The sequence below is a fragment of the Aotus nancymaae genome, unplaced genomic scaffold (assembly GCF_030222135.1).
Source record: "Aotus nancymaae isolate 86718 unplaced genomic scaffold, 86718_ANA_hifiasm-v0.15.2.pri h1tg000019l, whole genome shotgun sequence".
NCBI lineage: Eukaryota > Metazoa > Chordata > Mammalia > Primates > Aotidae > Aotus > Aotus nancymaae.
This window is the reverse complement of record NW_026988431.1, coordinates 21,686,256-21,703,102: the sequence shown is the minus strand read 5'-3', so window position 1 is coordinate 21,703,102 and position 16,847 is coordinate 21,686,256. Positions and strand designations below refer to the sequence as shown.

At 36.4% G+C, this 16,847-nt stretch overlaps 1 protein-coding gene across 1 annotated transcript in view; it reads left to right on the top strand.

The window, feature by feature from the left end:
* Positions 1 to 16,847, top strand: part of KCNH8 (potassium voltage-gated channel subfamily H member 8) — a 341,633-nt gene that overhangs the window by 99,475 nt on the left and 225,311 nt on the right. The window contains exon 2 of the mRNA XM_012466726.2: positions 4,463 to 4,696. Within this exon, the coding sequence (XP_012322149.1) occupies positions 4,463 to 4,696 (234 nt within the window). The remainder of the gene's footprint in view (positions 1 to 4,462; positions 4,697 to 16,847) is intronic.

Genomic DNA, 16,847 nt, shown 5'->3' with positions numbered 1-16,847 from the left:
ATACCCTTAGCATATGTATAGATAGTGATATGCCCATGATGAGTTTGTAATAATTATGGCAGTGGCTTTGTTTTACATAATTCTAAAGTAAGTGTTATGTTTCTTCTTTAGGGATTCCAAGACTGGGATTCAGAAAAGCATGTGTTTCCAAGTAGATAGCTGGGCGAGAGAGGCTACTCTCCCAAATACAAGGACCATGCACGTAGCTAGTACGCTAAGCTTTATGAAGCTCAGACTGCCACTAAATTCTCTTTAGAATTGAAATGCAATTACATATCGAGGACAAGTGCTAAATATAAACAGAAAAGGCCAAATACATGCCTTTATTTTTTGCTTTGTTTTTGCAGTATATTTTTAGAAAGAATTAACCACCTCAAACACACCATAATCTTTAATTGAAACATACAGATCAGTCAACTTTGTGAATCCTTCACCATCTTTTGTCAAAAGTTTATTGTAGCTCTGAAGGACTTGTCTTTTCTTATATTTATAAATAATTATAAGGAAATTAATAAACAAAGCTAATAACTAAGAACTATACCAAATGAAATATCATTAAGTATTTCCTAAATATTTTAAAATAGGCACTATGTTTCATGAGGATACATAAGGGGTGAAAACTACATAAATGCGAGTGATTATTACAAAAATTCAAGTTATGAGCTTCTTCTCTGGGGAAGGAAGGACATATAATTTGCATGGTATACACAGGGTTTTTCATTGCATGAATGATCTACAGGTATTTATTATTGTTTAATAATATTATACAATCTTGATGGGATATCCTATATTTTCTAATTTTTAAAAATGGCAAAGGCAAGCTGAGTGTGGTATCTTATGCCTGTAATCCCAGCAAGGCCAAGGTGAGTGAATCACTTGAGCTCAAGAATACAAGACCAGACTGGGCAACATGAAGGCAACATGGCAAAACCCCATCTCTACAAAAATTAGCCAGGTGTGGTAGTGTGCACCTTTAATCACAGCTACTCTAGTGACTGAGGTGGGAGGATCACTTGAACCCAAGAAGTTGAGTCTACAGTGAGCTGATTGTGTCACTGCACTCCCAGCCTTTCTTTCAAAAAATAAAAAAAAATAGAAAAGGTAAAATGACAAAACATAGTGAAAAGAACATACAAATTAAGTTGGTAAAAAAAATGTAATATAATTATAATAATAAAAGTAAACTTATCAATCTTAGGTTGAAGAATGTATTTTTCTATTACACTTAAAAAAATTTGATATATGCCGTGTGCAAGATACAACTAAAACATAAGTCCTTGAAAGTAGGAATATGGGAAAAGATATACTAGTCAAATACTAACAAAGAAAGCTATTGCATCTGTATAACTAGTTTAAGAACTGGACTTTAGGATAAAATGCAATGTTTATTCTGTTTGCAATTCTTGTTTCCTTTTTCATTCTCTGAGCCTATTTCATCCAAGCATCTGCTTCTAACATTCCTGGACTTATAATAGGTCATCTTGATCTATTTTTGTCTTATTCCAATCTAACCGTTTCAGATCCCAGAGTATTTCATTTCTCAACTCTGGTAGTACCTATTACTTGTGTACCACTGATTTGGTATTTATATGGTATGTTTTAGTGTTATTTATGTACATGCATTTCTTTAATTAAATTACAATATCTTAGAGCTAGATATTATGCTTATTCTTCTTTAAACACCTCCTTCACCTCACCCTACGGCTTGCCATATGGTAAAATCATGTTACCTGGCATTATCATATAATAGAAAGTTAATAAACATGTCAGCAGTGAACTGAAAAATGGCTTCAGAAAGTGCATTAAAAGCTCTTTTTTAGGATATTGAGTACTTTGTCAATGCTAAATATCTATATTTTCTAAGTAATCTTCCAGCCAAAATTTCAAAACGGAGTAGGGGACACACACTATTGTTAAAGTGACCCAAAGTTGTGCAGAGTTGATGAGACTGAGACCACAACCCTCAGTAGGAGGGTGCCCCTCCTCTGGAGACTCCCACATGTTTATGACTATGTGATCGTTAAGGTCTGGGACCACATCTAATGAACTTTTTGCATCCACATCTGGGACAGAGTCCCACAATATATAGTCAACAAGCGATTCTGCAAAATGTGAGATAATTAATTAATTATGAGTCTAGGGTCATCTAATTCACTGCTGTGGCATCAAAGCAATTAGTAATTCAAGTTTCTCAGTGTGTGTCTCCAGCTCTCCCTTTCAGAGGGAGACAGTGGCTGGGAAGGTAGAAGAGCCAGCTGGGCAGAGGCGAGATGCTGATTCTTACACTATACTTGGTATGGTGGGTTAGGTGCTGATTGGAGCAAAGCTGAGTAGAGTGGATTTGAGTCTGCTAACTGATGGTGGACTATGTTTGGAAACAAACAACAAAAGCTTAAAAGGAGATGGAGAAACACATGGAATAGATTTTCAGTGCTTCTCTGACTGGCCATCAAGAAGTAGCTGGAGTACCTTCTTTCTCATGGCAGGAAAGAGAGTCTGCCTGCTGTAAATCTCATTTAAACTTACGATTTTTTGAATAGGCAATATCTAAAGCATGTGGGATAAAATTTAAAATGTACAGTAGGGTATATGGGAAAAATAAGTGTTTCTCCCACCTCTGCCCATAGTTGCTCTCTCTAGAGACAACACGGTTACCGGATTCCATTTATTTTTAGGTATATAAAAACATTTCATGTTTGGTATGCGTACACATGTGCATATATATATATATATACACACACATTTTTCAGATAAATAGCTCATATAAAATACTATGTTGAATCTTGCTTTTTTAAAAAATTAACTTATCCTGTAGTTTTTCCATTTTTATATCTTTCAAAATACCAAGTGTCCAACATTTGTTTCATGTGTGAATGAGTAATTTGATAATAGTCTCTAATTCATTCATACTGAACCTAAAAGTCACCCACCAACACATTTTATGAATGCCTTATCTTAAACCCCATCTCCAATGTGCATCTTTTCTTTTCCCCCTGTCGACATTATATTTGTCCTTTAAATCTCAAAAAAATTTATCCCATGGAAACCTTCTCTGAACATTGACTTTCTTCCCCAGGAGTTACCTCTAAGCACTTAATAATAGTTTACTATTACCAATTACTTAATAGTGTACCATTTTGATTGTCTTGTAAGTCTTTTATGTTAATATCATAACCATAAATATGTGAACAGCACTCTATTTATTTATTTGAGATGGAGTTTCTTTTGTTGCCCAGGCTGGAGTACAGTGGCATGATCTTGGCTCACTGCTGCAACTTTTGCTTTCCGGTTTCAAGTGATTCTCCTGCCTCAGCCTCCCGAGTAGCTGGGATTACAGGCATGTGCCACCACACCTGGCTAATTTTTGTATTTTTAGTAGAGATGGGGTTTCACCATGTTGGTTAGGCCAGTCTCGAACTCCTGACCTCGTAATCTGCCCGCCTTGGCCTCCTAAAGTGCAAGGATTACAGGTGTGAGCCACTGTGCCCAGCCTGAATAGCACTCCTAACAATATTAATTTTTTATTGAGTAGTTGTTTGTGCCAGACACTTTACTAGGCATATAATATGCATAATCTCATTAATTCCTACAATACACTTATGAAGTAAATAACATTATTATTATTATTGTAACATACCTGTCAGTGCCCTGATAATATCACCTTGATTCACTTGGAGATCATATGCAGACAATTTCCTTATATACCACTGTTTTCTGGCATCTTGCTGCCAGAGTGATCTCTGGAGAATGCACTTAGCTCAAATGGATAGGTCAGAAGTGCCAACATATTGATATTCCAGGCGTGAACTTAACCAATTATGTGTGGACATTAGTGGATAAATACTTCTGCTTTCTCTGTCTTTTGTGGGAAAATCTTTAGTTGTGCTCCTCACAATTATTTCAGGACCCATATATTTTGCCGACAGTGGCAAACCCTTTTATAACTTACCCTTCATTATCTTTCGTCTCTTCCCTATCTCAATTTGCTACTTGCTTTCTTCTTGGAATCACCTCCCAATTAAACTAATTATGCCCAAACCTTTGTCTCAGGATATGCTTTTGGGGAAAGCAGATCTAAGGAAGTTGAGGTTTAGAATTCTTGAGTAACTTTTTCAAGTTCACCTATTGTTACATGGTAGATTCAGTATATGAATCTAGAAGCCATGATCAAAAGCATCATCCCTTATTGCCAACTAGATGGTAGGTGCTACAAAGCAGACCAGTGAACACTATGTTTCTTCCACAGTGTGTTTCAAAATGCAAACCAAAGTCAGAACTTAATGCATACTTCTGCTGGTCAAGTTCATTTTATGTTTTGGAGTGTCTCTTTTCCCCTGTAGCACATCAGAACATGTCTTTAGGCAGTTAGCTAAACACATGTGCTTATAATTTATACAGGAATTGTGTATAAATTTCTCACACTTTTCTAGTTGCTGAGTATCTTCTCCTTGTTTTTCTATAGATAGCAACTTCATCCTCGCCAATGCCCAGGTGGCTAAGGGTTTCCCCATAGTCTATTGTTCCGATGGCTTCTGTGAGCTTGCTGGATTTGCCCGAACTGAAGTCATGCAGAAGAGTTGTAGCTGCAAGTTCTTATTTGGAGTTGAAACCAATGAGCAACTGATGCTTCAAATAGAAAAGTCATTGGAGGAGAAAACAGAATTCAAAGGAGAAATTATGTTCTACAAGAAAAACGGTGAGTTGGCTTTCTTTGGTGCTCATTAGAGAGTTGTGAGAAGTTGTCTTCTTTCAACCTATCAATTGCTCCGTAACTCCCATTAAGGCTTAATGGTATTTCACGTATGTGCAGCCTGTTATAGAAGTTCCACAGATGACTTGGATGATAGCCTTGTTTTAACCATTAGCAGCATAAACTGCCTAGAAATTTAGAATTAGAATTGTAACTATTCAATATCAATGATAGTTAACATATATTAACTGAATTAATATATGTTAAAAAAAGATGTTACTATTATATTTTGGTCATTCTTAAAATATATGTTATATATAATAGTTATTTGTATATTAACAACTTTTATATGGGAGTATTTCCCAAATATTAAGCCTTAAAGAACTACATCTCAGTTCCAGTCATTAAAGACAGAGATCTGTATGTTCCCTGCAAAAAAGGGAAGTCAGTTAAAAAAAAAATCAACATATGCATTTTCTTTTCCAGTAACCTGGCCATAGAGCCTTTCTCACTATTCTCTTAAATTCTAAACACAAAACAGGAGACACATAGCATCTCAGGTTAGAGTAACTTTGCCTGGGCTCAAAACTGCCACTGTGGAAATACTAGGTATTTTCTTGTGACTGCAGTTTTGTGGCTCTCTTTAAAAAAAAAGAGGATCTAGGGATGTGTAAGGTGTCTGCAGTCCTTGGGCTGTATGTAGGAATATATATCATTAGCAAATGGGCCCTGGTACTTAAGGTAAATTCAAGAGGGAGAAATGGGAGAAATGCTAGATCAAAAATATATCCAAAGGATTATAAATCATTATAAAGACACATGCACACGTATGTTCATTGTGGCACTGTAAAATAGCAAAGACCTGGAACCAACCCAAATGCCCATCAATGATAGACTGGACAACAAAAATGTGGCACATATACATCATAGAATACTATGTAGCCATTAAAAAATGGATAAGTTCCTGCCCTTTGTAGGGACATGGAAGAATCTGGAAACCATCATTCTCAGCAAACTGACACAAGAACAGAAAATCAAACACAGTATGTTCTCATTCATAGGCAGGTGTTGAACAATGAGAACACATGGACACAGGAAGGGGAGCATCACACACTGGGGTCTGTTGGGGGGGACTAAGGGAGGGACAGTGGGGGGAGTGGGGAGGTTGGGGAGGGATAACATGGGGAGAAATGCCAGATAAAAGTGACCGGGGGGATGCAGGCAGCAAATCACCTTGCCATGTATGTACCTATGCAACAATTGTGCATGATCTGCACATACACCCTAGAACCTAAAGTACAATTAAAAAGAAAAATAAAACAGAGAACACTATTATTTTCCCAGTATTCAAAAATTTCACTTTTTTCATTAATAGCTTTCCTTTTCCCTTGTAATAACATAATTCCCTGAGTTTTAGCTAGTGCATGGCTACCAAACTAGAAAAAAAATATTTCCCAGTATTCTTTTTAAGTAGGTTGGGTTTGTGACTAAGTTTTAGGCCACGAGATATGAGAAGGAATGTTTTATGCAATTTCTGGATAAAATACCTGAAAGTGAAATTGTTCTCTTATTTATCTCCTTTCCTTTTCCGAGGTTTTGGACAGAATTTTGTCCTAGAAAGTACATATATTGAAGTCATAACCTAAAATATGATTGAAATAGAGCCTTTAAAAAGATAGTGTTAAATGAGGTCATAAGGGTGGGGATCTAATCCAATATGACTAGAGTCCTCATAGGAAGCAGGAGAGGCACTGAAGGTGTGCATACACAAAACAAAGGCCACATGAAAATACGGTAGGAAGGCAGCTGTCTGCAAGCCAAGAAGAGAGGCCTCAGGAGAAACTAAACCTGTCAGCACTGTGATCTTAGACATCTAGCTTCCAGAGCTGTGATAAAAAATTTCTGTTGTTTAAGCTACCAAGTCTGTGTTGTTTTCTTGTGGCAGCCCAAGCAAACTAATACACATATGTTAAAAATTTAAAACAGCTGAAGAAGCTTTTGGGCTGAGATGATGGGATTTTCTAGATATAGGATCACGTCATGTACAAACAGAGACAGTTTGACGTCCTCTTTTCCTATTTGAATACCCTGTATTTCTTTCTCTTGCCTGATTGCCCTGGCCAGAACTTCTAGTACTATGTTGAATAGGAGTGGTAAGAGAGGGCATCCTTGTCTTCTGCTGGTTTTCAAGGGGAATGCTTTGTTGATAGGTACAGCAAACCACCATGGCACACATTTATCTATGTAACAAACTTGCACATCCTGTGCATGTACTGTGGAACTTAAAATGAAATTAAATTGGCCAGGCACGGTGGCTCATGCCTGTAATCTCAGCACTTTGGGGGCCAAAGCTGGCAGATCACTAGGTCAGGAGTTCAAGACCAGTCTGACCAACGTGGTGAAACCCCATTTCTACTAAAAATAAAAAAAAATTAACTGTGGGTGGTGGCATGCGCCTGTAATCCTAGCTACACAGGAGGCTGAGGCAGGAGAATTGCTTGAACCCAGAGGGCCTGGAGGTTGCAGTGAGCTAAGATTGTGCCACTGTACTCCAGCCTGGGTGACAGAGTGAGACTCTGTCTGAAAAAAAAAGAAAATTAAATTAAATTAAAAGAAGAAAAGAAATTATACATTTGAAATGGAAACAATAATGGCTAAGATGTTGCTAAAGTTTATTTACCGACTTAAAAAAAAAGATAGTTTCAGCTTTTTTTCTTTGTAACAATATTACAATAATGTTTATTCCTTCCCTTAAAAAAAAGTTAAGACAAGGCTGGAAAGTCAGCTTCAACCATTTGACAAGGACAATACTATAGTGAAATGCAGAGCAACAAGATAGAAGGAACCTGGGTATGTTTACAGATCCACTTTTCCACTGCAGACAACAAAACTTCTATCTTGTTTTGTTGTTTTTCTATCTTGTTTGAGTCACTTATTTTGATGTCTTTGTGTAACAATATTTAAATTGTACTCTAACTCAGGGTTTCTCAACCTTGCCACTGTTGATAGTTTGGACCAGTAATTCTTGTGGTAGAAGGCTGTCCTGTGCAGTGTAGATGCTTAGCAGCATCCCTGGCTTCTATATCTTACTGTCATTACTTTGAAGCATTGAGATCAATGCCAAGAAGAAGAGCCTGCATATGGAAATTTCATCCCATTTTGTAAGTTATTTTACCTTCGAGGATATTCCCTGATGATGTGGATTTTGGATATACAGTAATTATGAAGTATTGCAGAATATCTCTTTGGGACAGGATACCTCAATTCTTTGGCACTGGGAACACAGTTCAGACAATTGTTTCCTTCCCAGTGTCAATAGATAAGGCCTACATAGCAAATATGATAAAACAAAAGGATTCCAGCTCTATGTAATTATACCAAAATCATTGAAAGGAGACCTGAGATAAAAGAAAATGGAGGATATTACTGCAAATGCAGACTGGCAGGGAGTGATAAAGCTGCCATCTGATGGAACAAAGGGGAAAAGATTTCCTTTGAATGAAATATCCACTGACTGCAGACTTGTCCTTCTTAAGATGGATGCCTTGTGTTGGTTGCTCCAAATCCATATGAGTATATTCCTTTTTAAGTCTCTTCACAATGTCTGAATCTAGGTGTCAAGACCAATCAATGGAAACTTACAGGCTAGACAGGTAGAAAGTATGGCACACAGGGTGGGAGCAAGAATTTCCTGAGCCCAGGTTTTTAATAAGATGTCTCCGCAGCCTTAGACACAATTGGGTGGAAATCATTAAAGGCACCAGGTCCCTTTAAGCTAGTCACCATGGGGAATTGTCTGACTTTCTAAGAAAACTAATTGATCCAGTTACAAGACTGAAATTTGCCATCTACCCTAGGCTAATCATACTGCATTATTGCTATTTATATAAATATCTGTCTGTAGATGTAGTTGTGAGCTTTTGAAGGCACACTTCTACATCCCCAATGCCTGGAGCTTTGGGTCTCAAGCAGTGTTCTTCAGATGTAGTTTCTTAGTAAACACTTGCTGAAAGGAATTGAAATTGATTATTAGCCTATGGGTACTTTAAAGATGTCTGGATTTCTGGGTTTTTAAAAAATATGCTTATGACTTCAGGTTTCCTCCTTCCTTCCTTCAAGGATCATTTTCTTTTAATATGCTTTCGAAAGCAGATGCTTATCTCATCCTCCCCAGATACATTTTGACATTCTGTGATTGTGCTGCTTTGCCTACTTGTCCCTTAATGCTATGATTGCTCTCCTGACCTTACAGAAAAAATGATAGCAAAAAAGCTATCCAACACAATTTCTTCATGCTTCAGAGCTATAAAACCCCATAGTGGGAGATCATCTCTGGTTTTCCTTGTTTTTTTTTCTTTTTTTGTTATCCTCTAAGCTGAGAAAGGACACATTGAGATATCATATCCTATTTGTTTTCTTCCTCACTCTAGCTCATTGGCAGAACTTTAATGTCAACAAGTTGTGTCTTCCCTAATAGCATGAAAGACAATCATGATTGGATCTACCAGCCTTAGCTTTTATATGTTTATCTTATCATATCTATCCTTTCTACAGAAAGCTTCTTTTTCAAACCTATTTGCATATTAGTAGGTCCAATGTCATCAGTTTCCTGGAAAGAAAAACATAGAAAACAAATATTTAAGGTGGTTTTTGCAAAATTGCCAATTTTTCAAAAATATTATCATGGTATATTAGTTTGTTAGGGCTACCATTATAAAGTACCACAAACTGAGTGGCTTAAACATTTATTACATCATAGTTCTGGAAGCTAGTAGTCCATCTAGATGTAAGCTGAGTTGGTTCTTTCTGAGGGATGTGAGAAAGAATCTGTCTCATGCCTCTCACTTCACTGCTGATGGTTTGGTGGAAAGCTTTGGTGATCCTTGGCTTATAGAGTGTCACCCAGATCTCTGCCTTCATCTTTACATAAAGATCTCCCTATGTGATTGTGTCCAGATTTCTCCTTTTTAATAAGGACATCAGCCACATTGGATTTGGTCCTACTCTAATGACCTCCTTTTAACTTGGTTACCTCTGTAGAGACCCTATCTTCAAAAAAAGGTCCCACTTTGAGGTACTGCGGATTAGACTGTAACATATCTTTTGGGGAAGACAAAATTCAACCAAAAACATCTAGTTACATTTATATTGAATAGATTAGAAGTCATTTGCCCAATATTACAAACTAGTAAATAAAAAACCCCAAATGCATAAACATTCTTGCTTGACTTCAAGGTCCTTGCTCTTAAGTCACTGATTCTCTATGGAGATGGAGATGCTACCATCTCCCACGGAATTTTGCAAATTTTTGGAGGTTTTTGACTCAGTAATTAGGAGAGTGCTTTTGTCATTTATTGGGCAACAGTCAGATGCCAAATACACTACAATGTGTGGAATAATCTTGCAATTGAAGAATTGTCTGGTTTCTTGCATGACTTTCTAGTGCCCAGTCAGACTTTCCAGGAGGTGAAACACTGCTTTCTAATTACCTGAATCCTGAACTTAACATGCAAAGTGTTTTTTGAAAGGCTTTATTTCCCACTGAGTTTCCAAGAATAAAACTGTAGTGTAAGTGAGGGAAGATTGAACTTTATTTAATGTTCAGAATTTCACCATGTAAGAAAATCTTGTTAGTGGCTCACAGCACTTGTCGGTCTGATGGAGCACATATTCAGGTGATCTGCACTCACAGCCATGGCATTTGCAGTGATTCTACATACTGGTCCAATTATCCAACTGTTTTATTATATCTCTGCTCTAGTCAGTCCTATCTGAGCATTTCTGTTGAGATATATACTATCAGATTATCAGAGTAAATTACTTCATTTTTATTTTGTGTTACTATATGTATATATGAAAATAATGTTATAGTAGGCAAGTTTTATTGTGATGATTTTTATTTCTAAATAGTAAAAATGGAAATGCAACTATTTATTTTAAAAGAGAATCATGGGTTTTGACAAAGTTATGGATAACTCTGGACTCAAACTTATTCATTCTCACATCACCATCAAGGTTTGCCATTTCCATGTGTCTATCTCCTGAGTTATTGCTTACTTGATGTTTTTCTTTATTCTGATTCATTGTTTTATTTTACTTAAATAAATTACAAGAAAAGAAAACTAAATCACTACCCTGAATACAAAACTAGGATCACTAGCTTCAAATAGAAGCAAACATAAATAAATATTTAGTGAAAACATTGGTTTTAAGCTTTTTTTAACTTAGAAAAGTAAAAAGTATACTGCAAAATCCAAGTAATAATAGACCTAATCAATTTTATTATACCAAGCAGCATATACGTTATTTTATTCAATTTTCCCAGTAACCTTCAAATAAATATGAATTATCTCCCATTTACAGATGAGGAAAGTTGATGTAGAAAAATGACTTAAATACTGGTCTAAAAGTTATGTCATGAACAGGTCTCAATTTGTTACCCCAGTCATTGTCCCTCATTGTATTTACAGATTGATGCACTTCAATTTATTTATTTTTACATTTTAAAATTTAATTATCTGATGACATAGTAAAATGCCCAAGAAAACTCAATTCTTTTTAATATGATTAGGTTTTCAATTTTGTGTGATATAGATATATGGATACATATACATATATATGTATGTGTGTGTGTGTGTATATATATATGCATATAAGTATGTGTGTATACATACACACATTACAGCAAAAACAATTTATTTATAATTAACTGCCTTTTTTTAAAAAGGGAGAATGCCTCCAAAGGGGAAACCTTTGTTTATAAGCTGGTTATGTATTTGAATGCAAATCTCAAGCTGAACTAAGCTGTTGAGTCAATAAAAACTGGTGTGTGGAAATAGGGAGGGCTGAAGAGGCTTCTTTAGCATTTGCATGGGTAGAGGAAAAGAAGGAGGGATTGGGAAAGATAAGAAGAAAGAGGAGAAAGGAAGAGAGCAAGAGAAATGGATGGGGATACATCTGGTGATCTGGTGGTACTTTATCCATCAACATGTCTAAAGATAAGTTTTATGTGCTACCTGCATATTTTAGCTTCAAATACACATTTAACTAATACATAAACATTCCAATGTAAGATATTTATATGTTCCACTTAAAGTAATCTTGTGTACCACCAGGAGTATTTCATACCACCATTTGGGCAGCATGCTATGTTCATGCGAGTGTACACATCAACCATCTGAATCAGGTATATTCATATTCAGTCTTACAATTTCAAATCATGATAAAAGCAAAAAAAAAAAAGAAAAGTAAATGTCTTCATGACCTTCCTTTTTTACAATGAGCTGTTCATGACAGATAGTTACAGTAAGAAACATTACCAGCTTTAAAAAAATATATTGTGTATATTTAATATATATATGATGCTATAGGAGATACATATATATATATGTGTGTGTGTGTGTGTGTGTGTGTGTGTGTGTGTATAGTAAAATGGGTGTGGGGTGGGAAAAATTAACATATCCATTATCTCACACAGTTAACCACTTCTGCCCCTGTGGCAAGAGCAGCTATAATCTACTTATGTAACAAAAATCCCAAGTACAATGCACTATTATTAACTATAGTCTTCCTGTTGTACATTAGATCTTTCAGCTTGTTCATGCGGTATATTTGCTGCTTTGTATTGTTTGAACTGCATTCCTCCAAATTCTTCTCTCCACCCCAATGATAACCACTGTTTTGTTCTTTGTCTCTAAATATTTGATTTGTTTTTCACCTTATGATTACATTTATAAGTGAGATAAAGCAAGTTTTCTTTCTGTTACTGGCTTATTTCCCTTAGTATAATGTTCTCCAAGTCCATCTATGTTGCGACAAATGGCAGGATCTCCTCCATTTCTAAGGCTGAATAATTTCCATTGTGTGTGTATGTATATATATATACACCAGTTTCTTTATCTATGTTTTCTATTGATGGACATCTAAGTTTTTTTCATATATTGGCTATTGTGATTAGTGCTGCAATGAACATGGGAGTGCAGATATCTTTCTCTTTTAATATATACTCAGAAGATGGATTTCTGGGTCATATGGTATTTCTATTTTTAATTTATTTAGGAACCTCCATACTGTTTTTCATAATGGCTTCACCAATCTACATTCCTACCAACAGTTTAGAAGGGTTCCCTTTTCTCTGCACCCCTGACAACACTTGTTATCTCATGTCTTTTTGATAACAGCCATCCTAATTGTGTGAGGCGATATGGCATAGTGGTTTGCAATGCAATGCCCTGATGATTAGTGATGTGGAATGCCATTTCATATATCTATTGACCATTTTTATGTCATCTTTGGAGAAATATTTATTCAAGTATTTTGCCCATTTTTTATTTGTGTTATGTATTTTCTTACCATTGAGTTGTACATGTTCTTTATAAATCTTGGACACTGACCTCTTATCCAATTATCCAATATATGCTTTGCAAATTATTTTTCTCAATTTGTAGATTACCTCTTCATTTTGTTGACTGTTTTCCTCGCTATGCAGAAGTTTTTTAGTTTGATGTAGTCCTATTTATTTAATTTTTGCTTTTGTAAACTGAATTTTTGGTGTGAGATCCAAGAAATCATTGCCAAGACCAATGTCAAGGAGCTTTTCCTCCTCTATGGGTCCTTCTAAGTGTTTTATGGTTTCAGGTCTTTTTAAAAAATTTTGACTTGAATTTTGTGTATGGTATATGATATGCGTCCAATTTTATTCTTTGAAATGTGAAAAGTTTTTTCCAGTACCATTTATTGAAGAGATTTTCCTTATCCTGTTGTGTCTTTTTGACATCTGTGTTAAAATTAGTTCACCATATATGTTTGGATTTATATCTTGGCTCCGTATTCTGTTTTTCTGTTCTTTGTCTGTTTTTAATGCCTGTACTATTACTTTTTTGGTTACTATAGCTTTGTAATATAATTTTAAATCAGGAAGTAAGATGCTTCCAACCTTTTTTTTTTTCTTTAATCAGAATCATTTTGACTATTTCAGGTCTTTGGTAGTTCCATACAAATTTTAGTATTATTTTCTATTTTTGTGACTATGTCATTGAGATTTTAATAGGAATTGCATTGAATCTATATTTTGTGTTGGGTAGTTTGGATATTTTAACAATATTAATTCTTTCGAGTTTATGAGCATGGACTGCCTTTCCATTATTTGTCTCCTCTTCAGTGTCTTTCATTAGTGTCTTGTAGTTTTCAGTGTAGAGATCTTTCTCATCCATTATTTTGCTTCTAACACTAAGAAGATATTCTTTTTTTTTTTTTTTTTTTTTTTTTTTTTTTTTTTTTTTTGAGACGGAGTCTCGCTCTTGTTACCCAGGCTGGAGTGCAATGGCGCGATCTCGGCTCACCGCAACCTCCGCCTCCTGGGTTCAGGCAATTCTCCTGCCTCAGCCTCCTGAGTAGCTGGGATTACAGGCACGCGCCACCGTGCCCAGCTAATTTTTTTTTTGTATTAATAGAGACGGGGTTTCACAATGTTGACCAGGATGGTCTCGATCTCTCGACCTCGTGATCCACCCGCCTCGGCCTCCCAAAGTGCTGGGATTACAGGCTTGAGCCACCGCGCCCGGCCAAGAAGATATTCTTAATAAATTCTTTTACACTTAGTTATTCAATATGACTCTGGAAGATTTTTTGAATATTTGATTATGTCATCTAGTTATTTCAGAAATGGAACTCAAAATAGGAAAAGAGGCAATGATTTGAGTTGTAAAATTTCAGAGTATTCTCAAAATAGCAATTTTAAATGTGAAGCACATGTGACTTCCCCATTTGGCTGTTAAGTAATGGGCTCGTAGCATTCATTGCATATGGAATGATTTCATGTAAGATATAAATTTCAGAGCAAAAGATGTCATGCCCATCTATTTAATAAATGAACAACAGCAAGAATATGCTTTTAAATGGGATGTGTTATATCTAAATGGGTGTTTTTTATGAATACCAGAGTTCCCAGCATGGACAACGTCTGTAGTTGGTTTAGACTTCACCACATCTAAAGAACCAGGAATTAATTTTATCAAGAGCTAGGGAAACCAGGCTTGAGATCACACAAAATAGAAAGATAGTTTATTCTAAGACTGAGTGAAACCTGGAGAGAAAGGAAAGGTCATTCTGAGCAAAACAAAATCATCTTCTCACCTAGCCCTCCCATGGTTTTAAACTAGAGTCCAAGCCAAGAGAAAGGCAATACAGCAGCAAGTGCAATGTTTTTTTATGAAGATCTCCTCAGGCTGTTGAGAATGTTAAAGTCATTAGCACCATGGGCGTTAGGCTTATATAAATGGTGGCCTTGGCAGCAACTGAAAGCAAAGCATCCAAGTGAGCCTGGAGGACAATATAAAACTTAGATTCTTACTTCTTTGGAAGCCAAGAGGACTCGATTATAGAGACATTTCCTCTGAGTTTTCTAAGTATTTGTGAAGAACATAAAGGGGACTTGGTTTCCTGAACGTAAGACCTAGTAATATTTTTCCTGTGTAATAGATATGACCATAGTTTTACTCACTGGGTTTTAGAGTCAAGGAAACTCAAAACAGTTTATCTAGTGTTCCGGTTATGACAAACTACCTTAGAACCTAGCAACTTAAAATAACGATAACTATATCTTACAATTTTGTGGGTCAGGAATTTAAGTTGGCCTTCTTCTTCCATGTGGAATTAGCAGATGTTGGTGTTTGGTGGTGTTCAGTGGGGAAATGCACCTGTTTGGAGGGTGTAAGATGCTTTCCCTCATGTATGGCATCTTGGAAGGCTGGGATCAGTTGAGACAGTCAACCGAAGTGCCTACACATAGCCTCTTTAGCATGGTGGTTTTGGATGGTCACTAGTCTGGTAGTCTAGTGTTTCGTGAACCAGGCAGAAGCTGCAAGACTGTTTGTGACCTCATCTAGGAAGTTACATAGCATAACTACTGCCATGTAAGTGGCTCCATCTGAGTGGAGCCACAAGTCCACTCAGATTCATGGGAAGGAGACCAAAATCTCACCTCTTGATAAGAGTGGGTAAGAATGTGCAGTGGTATTATATAACTTCATTATCTAGTTTCATAGAAACACATTTGGGGATGAGTGTGTGTGTGTAGCAACAGGCAAAAGAGCATTTGGTTCTGACGCTTGTAATATCTGCAGTTTTCATAAAGTCTGTAGGGCCACCAAACAGTTACCATGCTTCCTTCAACTAAGTGTATTAGAAAAGTTGGGTCAGATTATTGTTACTATCCTCAGTTGCTTTCTCCATCTTGATTCATCTGAGGCCTTACCTGAGACTTTGCATGCCCTCAAATAGAAAGCATGCATTGTTCTTTGTGTTTTGGCAGAAGATTTTATAATGATTCTCCAATATATCTTTTCAGTCTTAATAGGATATTAATTTTTTATATTTGCCTCTTATGTCTTTTGCATTCAAGAGGTGAATCTCAGAAATGCATTTATGGAAGACAACTTCAAAGTCATGGTGGCAGGAAGGCAAAGGGTTTAGAAAGTACGTGCACTGAAGGTGGCACATGCAGCCTGTATGGAGAGTCTGCCTTGCAGTTTATCTTTCTGTTTGCATATAAGCTTTGCATTTGTAAATGTAGGCAGTCTTTCGGGTTGTCTTTTCATCTATCTGAACAAGCTACTCTGAGAGAGAGCCTGTTCTTTTTCTGTGGTCATGGTTAAAGCTTCATTGTTTAATCATGGAGCAGAGGTTTTACGTCAGTTCAGTTTTTGAAGTGCTCTTCACTGACCCATGCTCTGCAGCCAGGATGATGAGAACAAATTGAGATAAACGTGGGGATCAAGTCACAGTGCATTCATCTGCTTAGCTTAGCTTGTTCTGCCTAGATTTAGTGTTCACTGATACTTCCTAACTGGATTCCTCCATACTTTCACTTCTTCAAAGTCAGCCTTACCACCATCCTGACTTAGCATAGACAACTTCATAAAATAGAAACAGCCAACATTTACTGAGCGTTCACTATGGACTGAGCTCTGTGCTCTGCTCTTTGCCTGTTTTGTTGCTTTGATTTAATCCTCTCATCAACCCTTTGAGGTATATACTATTACTATCCTGTTTCACAGTTAAAGATACTGATTCACAGAGTGGGAGGGCTGGGATCCAAGTCCTGGTCATTCTGACTCCTGACCCCTTGTACTCTGAAATACTAAGTAATGCTCATGCG